Raw genomic sequence first — 25408 nt, forward strand, 5'->3', positions numbered from 1 at the left:
GTGAAAAAAGCCACCCGGCCTCTTCGCGTAAACTTAAACTTACCTTAACCACTCGCTCATCTTTTCTTCATCCATCCCTTCGAGTTAGCTTTTATGATGACGCCGGCTGGAAAGGTCTCTTTTGGCAAGGTCTTCCTTTTGAATATCACCATGGGATTTTCTGGCCATTAGCATGGCAAGCTAGAACCACAGTGAAGGATGACTTCTCATTCCCTGTGGTGCGAATATTCACCGTACGTGCTCCCGTTGTATCCACAGTGCGGTTCACAGTAATATCAGTTGCTGTGAAATAGTACCGGTAATCCGTGTGCGGATGGAGAGATTGCGTCTTTTCATGAACCGGATCCCTGACGCTTAGTAGGAGCCATTTTGTGGTCTTTACAGATGTAAACACACAAAGGAAATGAAACGTACGGTGATATCCGCGCGCTTTTTCTTCTTCTACGCGGGCGGGTGGTTGCTTACAGTAGAAGAAGAAGCGCTTCCTGTTCTATGGGGGCGGGTGCTTACCTTGGCGGTTGCTTGCGTAGAAGAAGAAGCGCTTCCTGTTCTACCGGGGAAAAAAATGGCGGCTGTTTACCTAAGTTGCGAGATCGAAACTTTATGAAAATGAATCTTAATATTTATCCATATATAAAGCGCACCGGGTTAAAAGCCGCACTGTCAGCTTTTGAGTAACATTGTGGTTTTTAGGTGCGGCTAATGGTGCGGAAAATACGGTAGGTCTAAGTCAAACCTACATAGAGGTTTTTGTTTCATGTCTCTCCGACCTTCCTAGAGTTACAGGCAGTCTAGTTTTTTTTTTTCCTAGGGGGCGCTAGAGCGCAATTTTGTGTTTTGGGGTTCGGTTTGTTTATTAAAAGGCAATTTTCGCAGGTCCTGATGTGTGGGTCAAATAGGGTGAGTTTTGAAGCATGTTAAGTGGGTCAAATTACAGCTCAAAAAGGCAAAAGTGACTGTTTTTAGTACTTTTTTGTCTTGAAGGGGGAATTGCCAACTTCCTGTTGATTTTTGCCCGAGGATATACAATTATGAAAACTAGGTCTAAGTCAAACCTACATAGAGGTTTTTGTTTCATGTCTCTCCGACCTTCCTAGTGGGAGTTACAGGCAGTCTAGTTTCTTTTTTTCCTAGGGGGCGCTAGAGCGCAATTTTGTGTTTTGGGGTTCGGTTTGTTTATTAAAAGACAATTTTCGCAGGTCCTGATGTGTGGGTCAAATATGGTGAGTTTTGAAGCATGTTAAGTGGGTCAAATTACAGCTCAAAAAGGCAAAAGTGACTGTTTTTAGTACTTTTTTGTCTTGAAGGGGGAATTGCCAACTTCCTGTTGATTTTTGCCCGAGGATATACAATTATGAAAACTAGGTCTAAGTCAAACCTACATAGAGGTTTTTGTTTCATGTCTCTCCGACCTTCCTAGTGGGAGTTACAGGCAGTCTAGTTTCTTTTTTTCCTAGGGGGCGCTAGAGCGCAATTTTGTGTTTTGGGGTTCGGTTTTTTTATTAAAAGACCATTTTCGCAGGTCCTGATGTGTGGGTTCAGTTTGGTGAGTTTTGAAGCGTGTTAAGGGGGTCAAATTACAGCTCAAAAAGGCAAAAGTGACTGTTTTTAGTACTTTTTTGTCTTGAAGGGGGAATTGCCAACTTCCTGTTGATTTTTGCCCGAGGATATACAATTATGAAAACTAGGTCTAAGTCAAACCTACATAGAGGTTTTTGTTTCATGTCTCTCCGACCTTCCTAGTGGGAGTTACAGGCAGTCTAGTTTTTTTTTCTTCCTAGGGGGCGCTAGAGCGCAATTTTGTGTTTTGGGGTTCGGTTTTTTTATTAAAAGACAATTTTCGCAGGTCCTGATGTGTGGGTCAAATATGGTGAGTTTTGAAGCATGTTAAGTGGGTCAAATTAGTGCTCAAAGAGGCGGCGGAAGAATAATAAAGAAAGAATTAAAGCTGCAAGCAGCGTTGGTCGGGCCCGCGTATTTGGCAGGTGCTAGTCCTAAGTGTCCCAATACTTTTGTCTACTTTTAGTCTGAAGTGTCCCAAGACTTTTGTCTAGTGTACCTACCTTGTCTGCATTGTGTGGGCACGTTGGTGCTTCCTGCTTTTAAGCAGCCATCTTAAAAAAACTGCATTGCAGCAGCATCAGCGCAGCGGGTCTTTGAAGGGTCATAAAATCAAAACCGGAGCAGTTAATTGAAAAGCGCTTCTGTTGTTGTAATCACAAGGGTTCAATGTCTCTCCTGTGTTAGTTTGAAGGCGAAACGACAAACGCGCTCAGAGGAGTTCGTTTTTGAAGGAAGGTGACCGTTTTTAAAAAAAAAATTGTTTTGAAGGGGGAATAGCAAACTTCCTGTTGATTTTTGCTGGGGGTTGTAAATTTATGAAATGTAGGTCTAAGTGAGACCTACATTGAGGTTTTTGTTTCATGTCTCTTCGACGTTCCCAGTGGGAGTTACAGGCAGTTAAGTCAGTTTTTTCATCCGAGGAGCAGTTTTTTGTGCGTTTTATTAAAAAATTGCTCAAGAGCACAATTTTGAGATTTGGGGATAGGTTTTTTTATTAGATCACAATTTCTGCCAGTCCTGATGTGTGTGTTCAGTTTGGTGAGTTTTGAAGCATGTTAAGGGGGTCAAATTACAGCTCAAAGAGGCAAAAGTGACTGTTTTTAGTACTTTTTTGTCTTGAAGGGGGAATTGCCAACTTCCTGTTGATTTTAGCCCGAGGATGTACAATTATGAGAACTAGGTCTAAGTCAGACCTACATAGAGGATTTTGTTTCATGTTTTTCCGACCTTCCTAGTGGGAGTTACAGGCAGTCTAGTTTTTTTTTTTTCTAGTGGGCGCTAGAGCGCAATTTTGTGTTTTGGGGTTCGGTTTTTTTATTAAAAGACAATTTTCGCAGGTCCTGATGTGTGGGTCAAATATGGTGAGTTTTGAAGCATGTTAAGTGGGTCAAATTAGTGCTCAAAGAGGCGGCGGAAGAATAATAAAGAAAGAATAAAACCTTACAAATTCAATAGGTCCTTATGTCCCATTGCATAAGGACTCCCTGTGGGAGTCCTTATGCAATGGGCCATGCGGGCCCTAATAATGCCACGTACACCATCTGATGTGTGGAGACATTTCACCCCCACCAATGTAGGCGGAAAGGCGGTGTACATTTGCAAATACTGTGCAAAGAGCTACGTCAGGTATGCAGCAGCATATAGACAAGTGCCCAATAATATATCATTGTTGTAATTCCCCATTCATTCCCATATATTCCCATGGACGGGTGTCCAACTTTGAATAATCAAAAAACGGTCAATATTTCCAAAGTTCCCGAGCTTAATTTACCGTGGTAAATTTCCGGAAATTTACCGTAAACTTTCCACCCCTTTGCAGCCCTAAACAGGAGGCAGTACCCAAGATGTCAACCTCCTAAAAATGCAGCCCCTCCATTAGGACAGCGCTTATATGCGCTCCGCATTCATTTCTGCTCTCCATTTGTTTGTGTTTTGCAGATCCGGGAGGATCCCCAAACCTACTGCACTCTTAAGTTACCCTGCGCCCTCCACTCGGACCGCCCCCAAGAGGGACAGAACAACCAAGGCACCGTCTGCTGCCCCGTCGTCCAAAAAGCCCAAACTTGTTATGCTGAGAGCGACTCAGTCCGAATCAAGTGCGGAGGAGTTGGAGGAGGAAGATATGAAGGAGCTGTGGTGTGACAACAGCACTCAGGCGTTTGTGCCCGCCAGCCTGCGCTCCCCCCACGCCGTAATATGCCAGGTCGAGGAAGCAGTAGAGGAGGTACATTTTATTTTAATTTTTTTGTTGTACCTGTCCATCGAGTGTTTTATTGTCATTTTTGCATCAGTTACAGTGGGGCAAAAAAGTATTTAGTCAGCCATTGATTGTGCAAGTTCTCCCACTTAAAATGATGACAGAGGTCTGTACGTTTCATCATAGGTACACTTCAACTGTGAGAGACAGAATGTGAAAAAAAAAATCCAGGAATTCACATTGTAGGAATTTTAAAGAATTTATTTGTAAATTATGGTGGAAAATAAGTATTTGGTCACTTCAAACAAGGAAGATTTCTGGCTCTCACAGACCTGTAACTTCTTCTTTAAGAAGCTCTTCTGTCCTCCACTCGTTACCTGTCTTAATGGCACCTGTTTGAACTGGTTATCTGTATAAAAGACACCTGTCCACAGCCTCAAACAGTCAAACTCCAAACTCCACTATGGCCAAGACCAAAGAGCTGTCGAAGGACACCAGGAAAATAATTGAAGACCTGCACCAGACTGTGAAGAGTGAATCTACAATAGGCAAGCAGCTTGGTGTGAAAAAATCAACTGTGGGAGCAATTATCAGAAAATGGAAGACATACAAAACCACTGATAATCTCCCTCGATCTGGGGCTCCACGCAAGATCTCATCCCGTGGGGTCAAAATGATCATGAGAACGGTGAGCAAAAATCCCAGAACCACACGGGGGGACCTGGTGAATGACCTGCAGAGAGCTGGGACCAAAGTAACAAAGGTTACCATCAGTAACACACTACGCCGACAGGGAATCAAATCCTGCAGTGCCAGACGTGTCCCCCTGCTTAAGCCAGCCCGTCTGAAGTTTGCCAGAGAGCACATGGATGATACAGCAGAGGATTGGGAGAATGTCATGTGGTCAGATGAAACCAAAATAGAACTTTTTGGTATAAACTCAACTCGTCGTGTTTGGAGGAAGAAGAATACTGAGTTGCATCCCAAGAACACCATACCCACTGTGAAGCATGGGGGTGGAAACATCATGCTTTGGGGCTGTTTTTCTGCTAAGGGGACAGGCCGACTGATCCGTGTTAAGGAAAGAATGAACGGGGCCATGTATCGTGAGATTTTGAGCCAAAACCTCCTTCCATCAGTGAGAGCTTTGAAGATGAAACGTGGCTAGGTCTTCCAGCATGACAATGATCCCAAACACACCGCCCGGGCAACGAAGGAGTGGCTCCGTAAGAAGCATTTGAAAGTCCTGGAGTGGCCTAGCCAGTCTCCAGACCTCAACCCCATAGAAAATCTGTGGAGGGAGTTGAAAGTCCGTGTTGCTCGGCGACAGCCCCAAAACATCACTGCTCTCGAGAAGATCTGCATGGAGGAATGGGCCAAAATACCAGCTGCTGTGTGTGCAAACCTGGTAAAGACCTATAGTAATCGTTTGAACTCTGTAATATAACCTTTGTTGGCAATAACAAAGTATTGAGTTTAATTTTTGTTATTGACCAAATACTTATTTTTCACCATAATTTACAAATAAATTCTTTAAAAATCCTACAATGTGAATTCCTGGATTTTCTTTTCACATTCTGTCTCTCACAGTTGAAGTGTACCTATGATGACAATTACAGACCTCTGTCATCATTTTAAGTGGGAGAACTTGCACAATTGGTGGCTGACTAAATACTTTTTTGCCCCACTGTATGTCTTAGCATGCATTTCATAGTTCATGGCTCACACACACCCCTCCGTCCTCTCCCATTGTCCCGCAAAGCTCGATATCTTGGCGGATATGTCTGTCTTGGACATGTCCCAAGATGAACTGTGCCTCAACTCGTCGTGCGAACGGGCCCAAATTGAGACCGGATCAAGAGAAACTTCTGCGCATCAGCTGGACCTTCTGGTCGTAAGTGTCAACTGCTTAAGGGCATCACACCAAACTAAATACCTCTTCATCTAATTATGGCTAGCGGCGACAACACACTTTCATACTTTTATTTTATTTCCCGCATCTGTCGTTGATGTTTTGCTTTAATTTCATCCAGTGTCATTTAGTTTCAGTGTTCAATAGTTTGTGTTATGATCCATTTTTAGCCAAATGTATGCTTCCTGTTTGCCAACCATGGGATGGTTTGTTTGTCTTTCAGGATGTCATAGACTTACTTTCCTCTGAGCACGCTGGAGGTAGGTAGAGAATGTTTTTTTCTTTTTGTTTACTTTCAAACACAAATGTTGAATAGAGAGAGTATGGCCAACTTGGTTTTAACGTTGGTCCCCAGCATGGCGCCGGGTAGTAGAGATGCGCGGATAGGCAATTATTTCATCCGCAACCGCATCACAAAAGTCGTCACCCATCCGCCAATCCACCCGAACTAACATTTTATCAAAACCGCACCCGCCCGCACCCACCCGTTGTTATATATCTAATATAGACGATGCAAGGCATTAGTGAGGTTATAAAGCTTTTGCCTGTTAAAGAAAGGAGACTGATCCAATGCAGCAGAGACACGCTGTCACGGCCCAGACGCACACCAGTGCGCAATCATCTGGGAGCCGCGCTGAGCGCACCTCCAAGTGCGCTCGCGCCACTCAAACTGCTGCAGGCAGCTGCGTTCTATCTTGTTTTAACATCCTGTGGCACTCTTCTACCAGCCACCCAAGTATGAGCCCACATCCTCCCTACCAGGGGAGGTCTGTGTCATGGGAGACCCACTTTTGCAATGCCGGACATTCAAGTACCTCGGAAGCACAGTGACAGAAAATGCCAAGCTTGATGATGAGATCAAACTGAGGATGGGGAGAGCGAGTGCTGTGTTTGGGAAATTAAGGGAAAGACTCTGGAACAACAGGCATGTCTCTATTTGCGTCAAGTGCAAGGTGTACAGAGCAACTGTGCTAGCTACACTTTTGTACGGTGCTGAAACCTGGACCCTCTACAGGTTGCAAGTCAGAAAACTTCACGCCTACATGATGCGCCACCTTCGGACCATCATGGACATCTCCTGGAGAGACAAAATCCCGAACACAGAGGTCCTAAGTCGTGCTGGACTGCCATCGATGGATGACATCTTAACCCAAACAAACCTGAGATGGGTCGGGCATGTAGAGAGAATGAGTCACGAGCGGCTCCCTCGGCATCTGCTCTACTCACAGCTGGAGGAAGGGAAACGAAACAGAGGGAGGCCAAGGCTACGGTACAAGGACACCGTTAAACGGAATTTGAGGGAACTGAAGATCGACACTGCAACCTGGCAGCTGAAGGCAAAAGACCGGGCTGAGTGGAGGACTATGATCCGACCGAAATGAAACAGTCATTGTCGCGCCCGACAGACTGCTATGATGATGGCACTATTCTGGGATCATGGCGGACGAAACTGCTCATGCTCAGGGTGTTTGTGGAGGTTCGGGGTTTTGCACAAATGTGATGCACCATGTTAGATGTCCCGGTTTTGTGACTGTCGTAGACATAAACAGCATCGCAGCTCTTGCAAATCACGTAGCCAGCATTACTATCATCCTGATTTACAACCTCATAAAAACGAGTGCAAGCTGAACTTTTCTGGCCTTTTTTTCCCCTGGTCTTTACTATTCCCTTTTTTAGTTTGTCGCGTACCACGTTTGCTGCCGGCGTTGCCATCTTTTTTTTTTTTCTTCTTCCGTTGTGGCGTGCGGCAGGTGCCTGCTCGTTTTTCATATGTGGGTAACAACATTTAACTATGTATATATATTTCCGAATTGGTTTAACTGCCACCCGCCTGAATCCGCACACCGCGCATCTCTACCGGGTAGTCACGTGAGGGGCTTTTGACCAATCGGAGATTGGCCTAAAGCCCCTCACGTGGCTCCAGGGTGCCATGTTAGAGACAAAGACTGAAACAAAGTTGGCCATACTCACTCTAAACACAGCTCTGTTGAAAATATTACGTTGTTGCCATCAGTGTCTGAGGTGGAGAGCTACAATGAGGCTGCTCAAACCCTGCTGGCTATCGGCAATGTCTCTCATCCCTCGCAGTCAGACACCACGCAAGGTCAAATCACAGGTTAAATATCCGTCACATTAACACTCCCCGAAGAAGCAGTGTGTTGGTACTTTAGGTCTTACTCTTGTGTTTAATTGCAGGCGTACCGTCGGACAGTGGATATGAAACAAGTAGACGTTTGGAAGAGGAAATTGTTGCGGAGTTCATTGAAGAAAACACCTCCACACCAATTATGTCTGTACCTCTAGACCAGAAAGTCACGGATGCATTTGAAACTGCACCTGTTGGGCCAACAAACGCAGAGTCCTCACCTCACGTTGGTGAGGAGACATGCTGTGAACAGAGACACGTTTCAGATCATGACCTAACCCGACCGTTGCAATCAAACACACGGACCAGAATAGCTCGCTCATCCAAGGTTAAACCAAAACCTAACTTGGCCAAAGCCTTAAGAGCTGCACATTCCAAAACTCAACCAGAAACATCATCACAAGGGTCAACCATGGAGAGCCATAGTGTTGCTCCTGACCTGTCGAAAGACCTCTCTGAAGAACCGTCCTCAAAGATAGCAAAATGTAGTCAATCTTCTGAAAAACAGACTTTTGACATGCATGCCAAGTCTACAGATGCTGAAAAAAGTGAAAGCGAAGCATCTGATGCTGCAGTCACAGAAACACTAGCTCAAGAGTCAGGTTATGTTGCCATGCCAGTTGTACATGAAGGTCAGAACTCTAGCGAACTCCTGTCATCTCGACCTACCAGGACCACAACAAGTAAGGTAGAACCACAGCCAACTTGTACTTTCTCTCCTAAGAAAATCAGTCCAAGTGCCAATTCTTCTTCATCTGTGACAACAACCATGAGTTTGAGCTCTAATCTTGTAGAGGAACTGGCTTCTAGTGGAATGAAGAATACACATACAGGACTTACTAATCAACTCAGTAGTGAATCAAAACCCACGGATGCTGAAAAGAAAAAGGTTGAATGTAGTCCAAATGAAGCGGCAGCATTTGATGATGCAGTCACAGAACCACTAACTCAAGAGTCAAACATGCATTTGATCCAAAAAGGTGAAGATAATGGTGCCATGATAGAGGTACATGAAGGTCAGAACTCTAGCGAACACCGGTCATCTCCACCCTTTAAGAGGAATCGATTCCACCGAGTGAAACCAAAACCAAACCTTTCACAGATATCAAAAAGTGCACGTTCTAAACCTCAAACCACGAACGAGACTAGTGATTCTTCAAAGCTGGAATCAACTTGGACGACAACAAGTATGGTAAACCCACAGCCAACTTGTACCTTCTCTCCTAAAAAAACAAGTCCAAGTGCCAATTCTGCTTCATCTGTGACAACAGCCATGGACATCCGCCCTAATCTGGTACCTCCAGAAGAACTGACTTGTGGTGAGATAGTGACAAGTACTGAAAATTATGAACAGCTCAATATTGAAACAAAATCCACAGATGCTGAACAGTTTGAATTTGGTTCAAATAAAGAGGCAGCAGATGATGATGCAGTCACAGAACCACTAGCTCAAGAGTCTAGCATGCCTTTGATCCAAAAAGGTGGATTTAATGACAACATGCCAGAGGCACATGAAGGTCTGGACTCTAGCGAACTCCTGTCATCTCCACCCTTTAAGATGAATCCATTCCACCGAGTCAAACCAAAACCAAACCTTTCACAGATATCAAAAAGTGCACGTTCTAAACCTCAAACCACGAACGAGACTAGTGATTCTTCAAAGCTGGAATCAACTTGGACGACAACAAGTATGGTAAAACCACAACCAACTTGTACCTTCTCTGCTACGAAAACAAGTCCAAGTGCCAATTCTACTTCATCTGTGACAACAACCATGGACGTCAGCTCTAATCTGGTACCTACAGAAGAACTGGCCTCTGGTGAGATAGTGACAAGTACTGGACAAAATGAACAGTTCAATATTGAAACAAAATCCACAGATGCTGAACAGTTTGAATTTGGTTCAAATGAAGAGGCAACAGCTGATGATGCAGTCACAGAACCACTAGCTCAAGAGTCTAGCATGCCTTTGATCCAAAAAGGCGGATTTAATGACAACATGCCAGAGGCACATGAAGGTCAGGACTCTAGCGAACTCCAGTCATCTCCACCCTTTAAGAGGAATCGATTCCACCGAGTCAAACCAAAACCAAACCTTTCACAGATATCAAAAAGTGCACGTTCTAAACCTCAAACCACGAACGAGACTAGTGATTCTTCAAAGCTGGAATCAACTTGGACAACAACAAGTATGGTAAAACCACAGCCAACTTGTACCTTCTCTGCTACGAAAACAAGTCCAAGTGCCAATTCTACTTCATCTGTGACAACAACCATGGACGTCAGCTCTAATCTGGTACCTACAGAAGAACTGGCCTCTGGTGAGATAGTGACAAGTACTGGACAAAATGAACAGTTCAATATTGAAACAAAATCCACAGATGCTGAACAGTTTGAATTTGGTTCAAATAAAGAGGCAGCAGCTGATGATGCAGTCACAGAACCACTAGCTCAAGAGTCTAGCATGCCTTTGATCCAAAAAGGTGGATTTAATGACAACATGCCAGAGGCACATGAAGGTCTGGACTCTAGCGAACTCCTGTCATCTCCACCCTTTAAGATGAATCCATTCCACCGAGTCAAACCAAAACCAAACCTTTCACAGATATCAAAAAGTGCACGTTCTAAACCTCAAACCACGAACGAGACTAGTGATTCTTCAAAGCTGGAATCAACTTGGACGACAACAAGTATGGTAAAACCACAGCCAACTTGTACCTTCTCTGCTACGAAAACAAGTCCAAGTGCCAATTCTACTTCATCTGTGACAACAACCATGGACGTCAGCTCTAATCTGGTACCTACAGAAGAACTGGCCTCTGGTGAGATAGTGACAAGTACTGGACAAAATGAACAGTTCAATATTGAAACAAAATCCACAGATGCTGAACAGTTTGAATTTGGTTCAAATAAAGAGGCAGCAGCTGATGATGCAGTCACAGAACCACTAGCTCAAGAGTCTAGCATGCCTTTGATCCAAAAAGGTGGATTTAATGACAACATGCCAGAGGCACATGAAGGTCTGGACTCTAGCGAACTCCTGTCATCTCCACCCTTTAAGATGAATCCATTCCACCGAGTCAAACCAAAACCAAACCTTTCACAGATATCAAAAAGTGCACGTTCTAAACCTCAAACCACGAACGAGACTAGTGATTCTTCAAAGCTGGAATCAACTTGGACGACAACAAGTATGGTAAAACCACAACCAACTTGTACCTTCTCTGCTACGAAAACAAGTCCAAGTGCCAATTCTACTTCATCTGTGACAACAACCATGGACGTCAGCTCTAATCTGGTACCTACAGAAGAACTGGCCTCTGGTGAGATAGTGACAAGTACTGGAAATTATGAACAGTTCAATATTGAAACAAAATCCACAGATGCTGAACAGTTTGAATTTGGTTCAAATGAAGAGACAGCAGCTGATGATGCAGTCACAGAACCACTAGCTCAAGAGTCTAGCATGCCTTTGATCCAAAAAGGCGGATTTAATGACAACATGCCAGAGGCACATGAAGGTCTGGACTCTAGCGAACTCCTGTCATCTCCACCCTTTAAGATGAATCGATTCCACCGAGTCAAACCAAAACCAAACCTTTCACAGATATCAAAAAGTGCACGTTCTAAACCTCAAACCACGAAAGAGACTAGTGATTCTTCAAAGCTGGAATCAACTTGGACGACAACAAGTATGGTAAAACCACAGCCAACTTGTACCTTCTCTGCTACGAAAACAAGTCCAAGTGCCAATTCTACTTCATCTGTGACAACAACCATGGACGTCAGCTCTAATCTGGTACCTACAGAAGAACTGGCCTCTGGTGAGATAGTGACAAGTACTGGACAAAATGAACAGTTCAATATTGAAACAAAATCCACAGATGCTGAACAGTTTGAATTTGGTTCAAATAAAGAGGCAGCAGCTGATGATGCAGTCACAGAACCACTAGCTCAAGAGTCTAGCATGCCTTTGATCCAAAAAGGTGGATTTAATGACAACATGCCAGAGGCACATGAAGGTCTGGACTCTAGCGAACTCCTGTCATCTCCACCCTTTAAGATGAATCCATTCCACCGAGTCAAACCAAAACCAAACCTTTCACAGATATCAAAAAGTGCACGTTCTAAACCTCAAACCACGAACGAGACTAGTGATTCTTCAAAGCTGGAATCAACTTGGACGACAACAAGTATGGTAAAACCACAAGCAACTTGTACCTTCTCTGCTACGAAAACAAGTCCAAGTGCCAATTCTACTTCATCTGTGACAACAACCATGGACGTCAGCTCTAATCTGGTACCTACAGAAGAACTGGCCTCTGGTGAGATAGTGACAAGTACTGGACAAAATGAACAGTTCAATATTGAAACAAAATCCACAGATGCTGAACAGTTTGAATTTGGTTCAAATGAAGAGGCAACAGCTGATGATGCAGTCACAGAACCACTAGCTCAAGAGTCTAGCATGCCTTTGATCCAAAAAGGCGGATTTAATGACAACATGCCAGAGGCACATGAAGGTCTGGACTCTAGCGAACTCCTGTCATCTCCACCCTTTAAGAGGAATCGATTCCACCGAGTCAAACCAAAACCAAACCTTTCACAGATATCAAAAAGTGCACGTTCTAAACCTCAAACCACGAACGAGACTAGTGATTCTTCAAAGCTGGAATCAACTTGGACGACAACAAGTATGGTAAAACCACAGCCAACTTGTACCTTCTCTGCTACGAAAACAAGTCCAAGTGCCAATTCTACTTCATCTGTGACAACAACCATGGACGTCAGCTCTAATCTGGTACCTACAGAAGAACTGGCCTCTGGTGAGATAGAGACAAGTACTGGAAATGATGAACAGCTCAATATAGAAACAAATTCCACAGATGCTGAACAGTTTGAATTTGGTTCAAATAAAGAGGCAGCAGCTGATGATGCAGCCACAGAACCACTTGCTCAAGAGTCTAGCATGTCTTTGATCCAAAAAGGTGGATTTAATGACAACATGCCAGAGGCACATGAAGGTCTGGACTCTAGCGAACTCCTGTCATCTCCACCCTTTAAGATTAATCGATTCCACCGAGTCAAACCAAAACCAAACCTTTCACAGATATCAAAAAGTGCACGTTCTAAACCTCAAACCACGAACGAGACTAGTGATTCTTCAAAGCTGGAATCAACTTGGACGACAACAAGTATGGTAAAATCACAGCCAACGTGTACATTCTCTCCTGAGAAAACAAGTCAATGTGCCAATTCTGCTTCATCTGTGTTAACAACCATGAACCTCAGCTCTAATCTGGTACCTACAGAAGAACTGGCCTCTGGTGAGATAGTGACAAGTACTGGAAATGATGAACAGTTCAATATTGAAACAAAATCCACAGATGCTGAACAGTTTGAATTTGGTTCAAATGAAGAGACAGCAGCTGATGATGCAGTCACAGAACCACTAGCTCAAGAGTCTAGCATGCCTTTGATCCAAAAAGGCGGATTTAATGACAACATGCCAGAGGCACATGAAGGTCAGGACTCTAGCGAACTCCAGTCATCTCCACCCTTTAAGAGGAATCGATTCCACCGAGTCAAACCAAAACCAAACCTTTCACAGATATCAAAAAGTGCACGTTCTAAACCTCAAACCACGAAAGAGACTAGTGATTCTTCAAAGCTGGAATCAACTTGGACGACAACAAGTATGGTAAAACCACAGCCAACGTGTACATTCTCTCCTGAGAAAACAAGTCAATGTGCCAATTCTACTTCATCTGTGTTAACAACCATGAACCTCAGCTCTAATCTGGTACCTACAGAAGAACTGACTTTTAGTGAGATAGAGACAAGTACTGGATGTGATGATCAGCTCAGTAGTGAACCAAAATCCACAGATGCTGAAGAGATTGAATATGGTGCAAACAAAGAGGCAGCATCTGATGATGCAGTCACAGAACCACTAGCTCAAAAGTCAAGCATGCCTTTGATCCATAAAGGTGGATTTAAGGATTCAATGCCAGAGGTACATGAAGGTCAGAACTCTAGCGAACTCCAGTCATCTCCACTTTTAAAGAGAAATCGATTTCAACGAGTCAAACCAAAACCAAACCTTACACAGATATCAAAAAGAACACGGTCTGAACCTCAAGTCATAGAAGAGACTAGTCAATCTTCAAAGCTGGAATCAACGTGGACGACAACAAGTAAGGTAGAAACACAGCCAACTTGTATCTTCTCTCCAGAGAAAACAATTCAAAGTGCCGATTCTGCTTCGTTTGTGACAACAACCATGAACTTGAGCTCTAATCGGGTACCTACAGAGGAACTGGCTTCTAGTGGGATGAAGAATACAAGTACAAGACTTGCTAATCAGCTCAGTAGTGAACCAAAACCCATGGATGCTGAAAAGAAAAAGGTTGAATGTAGTCCAAATAAAGAGGCAGCATCTGATGATGCAGTCACAGAACCACTAGCTCAAGAGTCAAGCATGCCTTTGGTACAAGAATGTGGAAATAATGACTCCATGCCAGAGGTACATGAAGGTCAGAACTCTAGCGAACTCCAGTCATCTCAACCCTTTAGAAGGAATCGATTCCACCGATTCAAACCAAATCTTTCACACATATCAAAATGTGCACGGTCTAAACCTCAAGCCACAAATGAAACCAGTCAGTCTTCAAAACTGGAATCAACTTGGACGACAACAAGTAACTTCCTTCCTGAGGAAGCAAGTCCAAGTGCCGATTCTGCATCATTTGTTGCAACAGCCATGAACTTTAGCACTATTCAGGTATCTAAAGAGGAACTGTCTTCTAGTGAGGTGAAGACAAGTACTGGACTTTCTAATCAGCTCAGCAGTGAGCCAAAACCCACAGATGACGAAAATATTGAATTTGGTCCTCATAAAGCGGCAGCATCTGGTGATGCAGTCACAGAACTGCTAGCTCAGGAGTCAAAGACGTGTTCAATCCAAGAAAGTGGAGGTCATGACACCTTGCCAGAGGTTTATGAATGTCAGAGGTCTAGCGAACCCCCGCAATTTCAGCCCACCAAGAGGAGTCGACTCCAAAGGGTCAAACCAAAACCAAACCTTTCACAGATATCAAAAAGTGCACGGTCTAAACCTCAAATCACAAAAGAAACAATTATGTCTACAAATCTGGAATGCACCGGAAAAATAACAACTAAAGTAGAAACACAACCAACTTGTACTTTCTCCCCAGAGAAACCAAGCCCAAAAGATTCAGTTGTGACACCATCCATGGATTCCAGCACCAGTCTGGTACCTAGAGCGGAACTAACTTCTACTCAGGAGAAGAAGGCAGTTGAACTTACTTACCAGGAAGAGTCTAGTTTACCAGTGGTGGATGCGAGAAAAGAAAACACAGGAGTCAAAGAAGCAATATTTGGACCTGCAAATGAGACTGTGAGGTTTAATGCAGAACTAACTCAGAGTTCTTCTAATAATTTGGTACCATCAGATATAATCCCAGAATGTCAAGTTGGAGTTGGAGCTAATGCAAACCAGTCTACAATTCACAAAGTTAGCAACCATTTGGAAAAAGCCTCAAAATCCGATTTAAAGTGTGAATCTTCTGACGACAGAAGCGTTGAAGCTGAATCACCATCAACCTCTGAGACGAGTCAAAGTGTCACTTTGCCATTGGAAATATGCCTCGCATATCAGCCTACAGAAGACTTGTCATCGTCCAGAGATACAAATAAGAAAGCTGACTCAGAGGCACCAAAACACACTCCAGGAACAATTCAAAGACGGCAACACCTCCCCAAAGTCAAACCCGCTTTGAGGTTCCCCGCTAGAGCGATACGCTCAACATCGCAGTCAAAAGATGGTGGTGAATCCTTTAATATAACCTCAGAATGTCAAGTTGTAGAAAAAAAGAAGAAAGTTGTCATGGAAACTGAAGAAAAGAGCAATGAAGAAGGCTACAATGCTCCTTGTCAGGACAAAAAGGAGGATAGGACCTACTTGAAATCTGATGACCAACATATTGCTGCCGCACCCTCAAACACACAGCTGCTTCATCAAGATACTGTCCCGGAACATTCTAAAACTGTACAAACCAACAAAATGATGACAGAGACACAGCCCCTTCAAAGGTAAGCTCGATATCTTTATTGCAGGATAGGTTATCAACACGACTGTCTGCTGACTTATGTTTTTCCTTTTACCTTACATTCAAAGCGCTAACGATCCGCCGTTGCCAAAAACCACAGCAACTCGAAGAAGCAGACTTGTCAAACCCAAACCCAACCTTGGAAAAAGTGGTCGTCAGGCCCGACAAGTGGCAGCCAAAGCAGATTCAGGTTTTAATAGTCAAGACTATGAACGTTTGTTTTGGAATATGTTTTCCTTCATTCTTCAAAATCTTCAATTGTTGCCCCTAGATGCTGTCAAAGCGCCTGGTTCTCAAGAGATCTTGCCTGAGCCCGTGCAGCCAGTAGAGGGTGCTATTGGGCTATCGGCAATGGAGTGTACCACCCAGGTAAGGGAGTGTAAAAGTGCAGTTTTGCATTAGTGATGGGATCGGCAGTTCTTTTGACTGTACTGAATCACTAGAATCAGTTCCTTAAATTGAGTCGTTCAAAAAATTTGTTCACCGAAGTTTCAAGTTTATTCACAATACCATATAACAAATACAATAGTAGTAAAATATCATCATTTAAAGATGTTGGTACGTGAAAGGGTCCCCCAAATAAGCTAGAAGAAGCTTTTGACAGGGGGTCCAGAGGATAGAATATACATGAAATGATGGAATATACATGGAATGATGGAACATGGTAGCAAGTACAACAACAAAAAACAAAACAAAAAACAACGCTATATGATTAACACAAGATAATAGTACTAAAGCAAGCATACACATACATACCGTATTTTCCGCACTATAAGGCGCACCGGATTATTAGCCGCACCTTCAATGAATTACATATTTCATAACTTTGTCCACCAATAAGCCGCCCCGGATTATAAGCCGCGCCTACGCTGCGCTAAAGGGAATGTCAAAAAAACAGTCAGATAGTTCAGTCAAACTTTAATAATATATTGAAAACCAGCGTTCTAACAACTCTGTCCCAAAATGTACGCAAATGTGCAATCACAAACATAGTAAAATTCAAAATGGTGTGGAGCAATAGCAACATAATGTTGCTCGAACGTTAATGTCACAACACACAAAATAAACATAGCGCTCACCTTCTGAAGTTATTCTTCATTCGTAAATCCTTCGAATTCTTCGTCTTCGGTGTCCGAATTGAAAAGTTGCGCAAGCGTGGGATCCAAAATGGCCGGTTCCGTCTCGTCGAAGTCATCGGAGTCAGTGTCGCTGTTGTTGTCCAGTAGTTCTGTGAATCCTGCCTTCCGGAAAGCTCGGACCACAGTTGTGACCGAAATATCTGCCCAGGCATTTACGATCCACTGGCAAATGTTGGCGTATGTCGTCCGGCGCTGTCTCCCTGTCTTAGTGAAGGTGTGTTCGCCTTCGGAGCTGTGTGAAAAAAGCCACCCGGCCTCTTCGCGTAAACTTCCCTTAACCACTCGCTCATCTTTTCTTCATCCATCCATCCCTTCGAGTTAGCTTTTATGATGACGCCGGCTGGAAAGGTCTCTTTTGGCAAGGTCTTCCTTTTGAATATCACCATGGGTGGAAGTTAGCATGGCAAGCTAGAACCACAGTGAAGGATGACTTCTCATTCCCTGTGGTGCGAATATTCACCGTACGTGCTCCCGTTCCACAGTGCGGTTCACAGGAATATCAGTTGCTGTGAAATACGGTAGTAATCCGTGTGCGGATGGAGAGATTGCGTCTTTTTATGAACCGGATCCTTGTCGCTTAGTAGGAGCCATTTTGTGGTCTTTACAGATGTAAACAGGAAATGAAACGTACGGTGATATCCGCGCGTTTTTTCTTCTTCTTCCGGGGGCGGGTGGTTGCTTACAGTAGAAGAAGAAGCGCTTCCTGTTCTATGGGGGCGGGTGCTTTCCTTGGCGGTTGCTTGCGTAGAAGAAGAAGCGCTTCCTGTTCTACCGGGAAAAAAGATGGCGGCTGTTAACCGAAGTTGCGAGATCGAAACTTTATGAAAATGAATCGTAATAAAGCGCACCGGGTTATAAGGCGCACTGTCAGCTTTTGAGAAAATTTGTGGTTTTTAGGTGCGCCTTATAGTGCGGAAAATACGGTACATACATTCATTCAACCATGCAAAACCCAACAGTAGTCTACCCTACATGAGGCATTAAATATAGGTGGTTAATAGATAAGTTTTTAGTTTATTTTTGAAGTTGGAGAATGGATACAGCATCTTGAGGTTCTCATTAAGCCGGTTCCAAATCTTTGGTCCCCTGCATACAACACTTCGAGCGGTACAATCCAGTAAACGATGTTTCCCTGATATCAAATCTAAGTTAGGAGTGTTGTGGGCATGCTGGGGATGGTAGATAGGAACCAAGCTACAGAGCCTTAAATTCAGCCTGTAAATGACTTGATAGGTTAAACAAGCATTTTGATAAATATTGAACTCTGTCAGTCTTAAGAGATGATAATTATGGAATAGATGTGGAGTGGGGGCATTAAACTTGGACCATGACAGGGCCCGTATAATTTTCTTTTGCATAGATTCTAATTTGTGGAGGTAGGTAGGGAAGGTGTTACACCAGATGACATTACAGTAGTTTAGATGTGGTTCAAAGAGAGTTTTATATAGTGTGAGTAGAGCATAAAGAGGAAGATAATGACGAAGGTGAAAGAACAGGCCAACATATTTGGATAATTTGTTTAACAGATGGCTAATGTGACATTTGAAATTGAGGTATTCGTCAATGATGACCCCCAGGAATTTTGTGGAGTACACTCTCTGTATTTCCTGCCCATTGATGTTGATATGGCAGTGCTCAGTATTTGTCCGCTTTTTATTAGAACGAAATAGAATAAAATTTGTTTTATTTACATTAAGTGAGAGCTTATTGCATTTGAACCAGGAATCTACTTTCACAAGCTCTGAATTGACAGTTACTTGTAGATGGTGTAGGCTCCTGTGTGAGGTAAACAAATTTGTATCGTCAGCAAAAATTATTTTATGAAAAGTTTCGGAGGAGTTTACAAAATCATTTATGTATAGGATAAAAAGGAGAGGCCCCAAGATGGATCCCTGGGGAACCCCATAATTTATGGTCATACAGGGTGAATTGTGATCATTGACGCATACACATTGCTGCCTTCCGTATAGGTAAGAGCGGAACCAATCGAGAGGTACCCCTCTGACACCATAGTGATATAGTTTATACAATAAGATCTCAAAGTCTATTGTGTCAAAGGCCTTGGATAGATCCAAAAAAATGCCAATACCGCATTTTCCTTCTTCAATACAGTCATTGACCTTTTCCAAAAGGTCGAGTTTAGCCATACAGGTGGTGCTTTTTTTACGAAAACCATATTGGGAGGGGACAAGGATATTTAGTTTTTCCAGAAAGCCATTCAGTCGGTTATAGACCACTTTCTCAAATATTTTTGAAAATGTTGGTAAAATTGAAATTGGCCTATAATTGTTCATATTATTTTTATCACCTGATTTAAAAATTGGGATTATTTTTGCCACTTTGGACATTTTGGGTACAATGCCAGCACTAAGTGACAGGTTTATACAGTGACAGAGAGGATTTATGATCACATTTGCTAGGTTCGCGAGTCCTGATTCTGAATGAGTGACTTGAGTGCAGCGCGAACCTGAATCACGTCCTCAGCGACAACCAGTCAGTTCTTGTAGGTTCGTGAAGCGAACCTGAATCACTCAGCTACAGTTCTGTGGGCCAGAGGGCGACAGACGTGAATCGCTCTCTGCCCTGACAGACTCCCCTTGACGTTCGCAAACAGACATTGCAGCTGTAGTAGAGATTCTGTTACTTTTAAAAACACTGTGTGTTAGAGATGCGCGCATAGGCAATTATTTCATCCGCAACCGCATCAGAAAGTCGTCAACCATCCGCCATCCACCCGACCTAACATTTGATCAGAACCGCACCCGCCCGCACGCGCCCGCACCCGCCTTTTATATATCTAATATAGACGATGCAAGGCATTAGTGAGGTTATAAAGCTTTTGCCTGTTAAAGAAAGGAGACTGATCCAATGCAGCACAGACATTCGCGTGCCACGCTGTCACGACCCAGACGCACACCAGTGCGCAATCATATGGGAGCCGCGCTGAGCGCACCTCCAAGCGCGTCTCGCTGCCGGCGACGGCCGGGTATGGGCCCGACGCTCCAGCGCCATCCATTTTCAGGGCTAGTTGATTCGGCAGGTGGGTTGTTACACACTCCTTAGCGGGTTCCGACTTCCATGGCCACCGTCCTGCTGTCTGTATCAACCAGGGTGAGCCCCACCCCTTTCGTGAGCGCACTGCGCGCGGAGTGACCCCTGTTACGCGCCCCCGGCAACAGGGGTGGCGGGCAGGTAAGCTGCGCGGGCGGAGCGCGCGGAGTGACCCCTGTTACGAGCCCCCGGCCACGGGGGTGGCGGGCAGGTAAGCTGCTTACCTGCTGCGCGTGACGCCGGCCGCGGCGAAGGCGGACGAGGCGGGGTGTCGGTGCGGTGGTGACCCTGGACGTGCGTCGGGCCTTTCTCGCGGATCGCCTCAGCTACGGCTTCCGGTGGGGCCCTCTCGGGGGAAGGGGCCTCGGTCCCGGACCCCGGCGAGGCGTCCCTTCTCCGCTCCGTAAAAGTGTCCATCTCTTTTTTTTTTTCTTCTGTTGTGGCATATGCAGCAGGTGCCTGCTCGTTTTTCGTATGTGGGTAACAACATTTAACTATGTATATATATTTCCCAATTGGTTTAACTGCCACCCGCCTGAATCTATTTAAAATCTAACTTTTTTTTATTTTAACCGCCCGACCCGACCCGCGGATAAAATCTAATTTTTTTTTATTTCATCCGCCCGATCCGCGGATAATCCGCGGACTCCGCGGTTGTGCCCGCAAACCGCGCATCTCTACTGTGTGTGCGTTTCCGGCCTGTCCAATAAACAAAGTGTGACTAAATGTCTTGGTTGTTAAATATGTTTTATTGCACTGAAATGAAAATAAGAAATAAATAAAAGTGGGAATAAAAAAAATAGTTATAGCCTACTAAAATGCTTGCAATCAACAGTTAAATAAATATGCCTCGTTTGTTTAGTGCAAAAACAAATATTAAATTAAGAAACCCTTTGTCATGTCTGTGTAATCATGTTTTGTTTTAAGTCATGTTTTGTTTAGTTATAGGACTCTTTAGTTTCTGTCTTTTCACTCCCTTGTCTTGTTTCCATGATTACCCCATTAGTTTCACCTGTTCCACGTTTGGACTCATTGTGCACTCTTGATTGTCACCATAGCAACCCATTAGTTTTCACCTGTCACGTCACGCACCTGTTTTCGTTAATCAAGTCTGTAGTATTTAAGTTCAGTGTTTTTAGTTTGTCTTGCTGGTGACATCCCCACATTTATGCTCGACACATTTCTAACTCCTTTTCATGTCCATCGTTCACGCTGCTCCTTTTTTGTCCATGCCAAGTACGTTTTCTTTATTCAAGCCATAGTTTACAGATCGCTAAAAATGAGTAGCGAGCGGAATGTAGATAAAAGTAGCGGAGTAAAAGTAGCGTTTCTTCTCTATAAATATACTCAAGTAAAAGTAAAAGTATGTTGCATTAAAACTACTCTTAGAAGTACAATTTATCCCAAAAGTTACTCAAGTAGATGTAACGGAGTAAATGTAGCGCGTTACTACCCACCTCTGCCTACACTTTACCCCCCCGCCCCTCCCCCTCGCGTCGCTGCTGCTCAGCCTTGCCCTGCACTGACTTTCTTTCTGTCTCCTCTACTCTCATAACTTGATGTGTTGAGATAATGGGGACGGTGTTTGTTTTCATGTGGCTTGGGTCAACATTAGCCGTTAGCTTGGAGAACGAATGGAGAACGGATGCCAATGGCATGAAACATATCCCCGCGACGGGAGGAGAATCACTCGCGGCATTGGGGCGAGCAGAGCAGAGAGCGAGAGCGTTGTCGTTCACTGAGTGATTCATGTCGTTAACCCGCGGTGAACGAATCGTTCGCTCAGTCCCTCCCCCACGCCCCCATGACGAGTAGCTGGCTGCGTCGTTCGCCGACGTCACAGAATGCGCCAGTTCCACTCCAGTGCCGGCCCAAGCCTCCATGGGGCCCTAAGCAAAATTTGATTTTGGGGCCCTCTATTTCTGCCAATAATATTGATTGTTGATCATTCACACACCTACTATAAACTCATTGCGGCTCTGGCAGTGTTGTTTACATGATCCTATTGTCAGCCTGGCATGTCTTTACAAATGACATGTCATTTATAAAGATATGGGGGTGGCCCAGTTAAGAACATAAATACCGTATTTTCCGCACTATAAGGCGCACCGGATTATTAGCCGCACCTTCAATGAATTACATATTTCATAACTTTGTCCACCAATAAGCCGCCCCGGATTATAAGCCGCGCCTACGCTGCGCTAAAGGGAATGTCAAAAAAACAGTCAGATAGTTCAGTCAAACTTTAATAATATATTGAAAACCAGCGTTCTAACAACTCTGTCCCAAAATGTACGCAAATGTGCAATCACAAACATAGTAAAATTCAAAATGGTGTAGAGCAATAGCAACATAATGTTGCTCGAACGTTAATGTCACAACACACAAAATAAACATAGCGCTCACCTTCTGAAGTTATTCTTCATTCGTAAATCCTTCGAATTCTTCGTCTTCGGTGTCCGAATTGAAAAGTTGCGCAAGCGTGGGATCCAAAATGGCCGGTTCCGTCTCGTCGAAGTCATCGGAGTCAGTGTCGCTGTTGTTGTCCAGTAGTTCTGTGAATCTTGCCTTCCGGAAAGCTCGGACCACAGTTGTGACCGAAATATCTGCCCAGGCATTTACGATCCACTGGCAAATGTTGGCGTATGTCGTCCGGCGCTGTCTGCCCGTCTTAGTGAAGGTGTGTTCGCCTTCGGAGCTGCATGAAAAAAGCCACCCGGCCTCTTCGCGTAAACTTCCCTTAACCACTCGCTCATCTTTTCTTCATCCATCCATCCCTTCGAGTTAGCTTTTATGATGACGCCGGCTGGAAAGGTCTCTTTTGGCAAGGTCTTCCTTTTGAATATCACCATGGGTGGAAGTTAGCATGGCAAGCTAGAACCACAGTGAAGGATGACTTCTCATTCCCTGTGGTGCGAATATTCACCGTACGTGCTCCCGTTCCACAGTGCGGTTCACAGGAATATCAGTTGCTGTGAAATACGGTAGTAATCCGTGTGCGGATGGAGAGATTGCGTCTTTTTATGAACCGGATCCTTGTCGCTTAGTAGGAGCCATTTTGTGGTCTTTACAGATGTAAACAGGAAATGAAACGTACGGTGATATCCGCGCGTTTTTTCTTCATCTTCTGGGGGCGGGTGGTTGCTTACAGTAGAAGAAGAAGCGCTTCCTGTTCTATGGGGGCGGGTGCTTTCCTTGGCGGTTGCTTGCGTAGAAGAAGAAGCGCTTCCTGTTCTACCGGGAAAAAAGATGGCGGCTGTTTACCGAAGTTGCGAGATCGAAACTTTATGAAAATGAATCGTAATAAAGCGCACCGGGTTATAAGGCGCACTGTCAGCTTTTGAGAAAATTTGTGGTTTTTAGGTGCGCCTTATAGTGCGGAAAATACGGTAATACCAATGAATGAACGAATGATGTCCAGAGTGCCACATATGGTTCCTAATCTTAAAATGTAGAAAACATTCAGCTACAAGAGTGGCCTGGGGTTGAACAGTCCAAGTGATAAAGCTTTGTATTTACAGTAAAAGTGTCATCTTGTCTCATCAGTCTTGTACATATTAGTCTTTAATTACTAGTTTATATTTTTAGTTAATTGTTCATATTTAATGTTTACTTTGTACAAAGAGAGCACAGTCTACTGAAGTTAAATTCATCAATAGTTTTCCCCTTTGAAAGACGCAAGGCAAATTCCTTCCATTTCACCATGTTGCTACAATGATCTTCACTGTTTTCATGCTGTTTCAGCAGTGCACCTATGTTGACCCCATCCCGCTGTCCCTCGGCTGCCAGTTTTAAGGACTTTTTGGAAAATAATTTGCAGCAAAAGCAATAGACTGCATCTTTACTTCTTGAATAAGTCAGCCAGCTACGCTTGACTTTTTCCCCATTGACTAGCTGTCTGTAGGTATAATGAATGAAATAAGTTTATTTCGGTCATATAATCAACCATCAACCATTAACCATTTTGTGTGACCAGTTTAAAAGTACAGACTATACATATACAGTATAACAATCATACACATTTACACACAAAAGGAAAAGAAAAGAAAAGAAAAAGCATGACCGAAAAAGGAATAGGCTGAAGCCAAAGCTTATATTTGCCTATCCTATACCTTCACTGAAAATAAGATTACCTGGAACATCAATGTTAAAAAAAAATAAAAATCAATGGAATGAAAGTAATTGTTACTATATTTTATCATTTTCAATTATCTCACCTTTCAATGTTTTCTTAAACCTTAACAAAGAAGTACATGTCTTCAACTCATCACTGAGCTTATTCCACCATTTAACTCCTAAAACTGAAATACATTTGTATTTAATATTCGTTCTTGCTTTACCTATTTCAAAAATCAATACCCCCCGTAAATTATGGGTTTCTCCTCTTAATTGAAATAACCTAAGCATACAAGCTGGAAGGCTGTTGTTCTTTACTCGAAACATAATTTCCATTGTTTTTAAAAACACAATATCTGAAAATTTTAACACATTAGAACTTATAAATAATGGATTGGTATGTTCATAGTAGCACGCTTTGTGTATTATTCTTATTACCCTTTTTTGAAGTTTAATTATTGGGTCTATGTTTGTTCTATAAACATTTCCCCAAACTTCAACACAATATGTTAAATATGGAAAAATAAAAGAATAATATAACATATGCAAACATTTCTTATTCAGCATGTGTTTTACTTTATAAAGAATGGCAATGGATTTGGATATTTTTCCCTTTATATATTCAATATGCGGTTTCCAACATAATTTATGATCAATTATTATTCCCAAGAATTTAGTTTCATATACTCTATCAATTTCCACTTGATTTAATTTTAGTTTTACTTCACGATTTGTTCTTGCACCACTAAACACCATAAATTTAGTTTTCTTATCATTTAATGATAACTTATTGATATCAAACCATTTTTTTAGCTGAAACAACTCAACCTCTATTACCCTCAACACTTCCTTCAAGTCTTCTCCTGAACAATATACATTTGTATCATCTGCAAACATAATAAATTTCAATTTATTAGATACTGAACAAATATCATTTAAATATAGTATAAATAACTTAGGTCCCAATACCGAGCCTTGTGGAACCCCACAAGTTACTCTTCTTGGCTGTGATTTAGTCTTATTGATTTCCACATATTGAGATCTATTACTTAAATAACTACTTAACCACTCTTGTGAAACACCTCTTATGCCATAGTTTTCCAATTTTTGCAGAAGTAAGGAATGATCGATTGTGTCAAAAGCTTTACATAA

At 43.2% G+C, this 25408-nt stretch overlaps 1 protein-coding gene across 1 annotated transcript in view; it reads left to right on the forward strand.

The window, feature by feature from the left end:
* Positions 1-25408, forward strand: part of LOC133610155 (uncharacterized) — a 78736-nt gene that overhangs the window by 37091 nt on the left and 16237 nt on the right. The window contains exons 15-21 of the mRNA XM_061966241.1: positions 3502-3787; positions 5523-5654; positions 5896-5932; positions 7687-7788; positions 7869-15933; positions 16019-16140; positions 16222-16319. Of these exons, the coding sequence (XP_061822225.1) occupies positions 3502-3787; positions 5523-5654; positions 5896-5932; positions 7687-7788; positions 7869-15933; positions 16019-16140; positions 16222-16319 (8842 nt within the window). The remainder of the gene's footprint in view (positions 1-3501; positions 3788-5522; positions 5655-5895; positions 5933-7686; positions 7789-7868; positions 15934-16018; positions 16141-16221; positions 16320-25408) is intronic.

This window comes from Nerophis lumbriciformis, linkage group LG11 (assembly GCF_033978685.3).
Source record: "Nerophis lumbriciformis linkage group LG11, RoL_Nlum_v2.1, whole genome shotgun sequence".
Classification (NCBI taxonomy): domain Eukaryota; kingdom Metazoa; phylum Chordata; class Actinopteri; order Syngnathiformes; family Syngnathidae; genus Nerophis; species Nerophis lumbriciformis.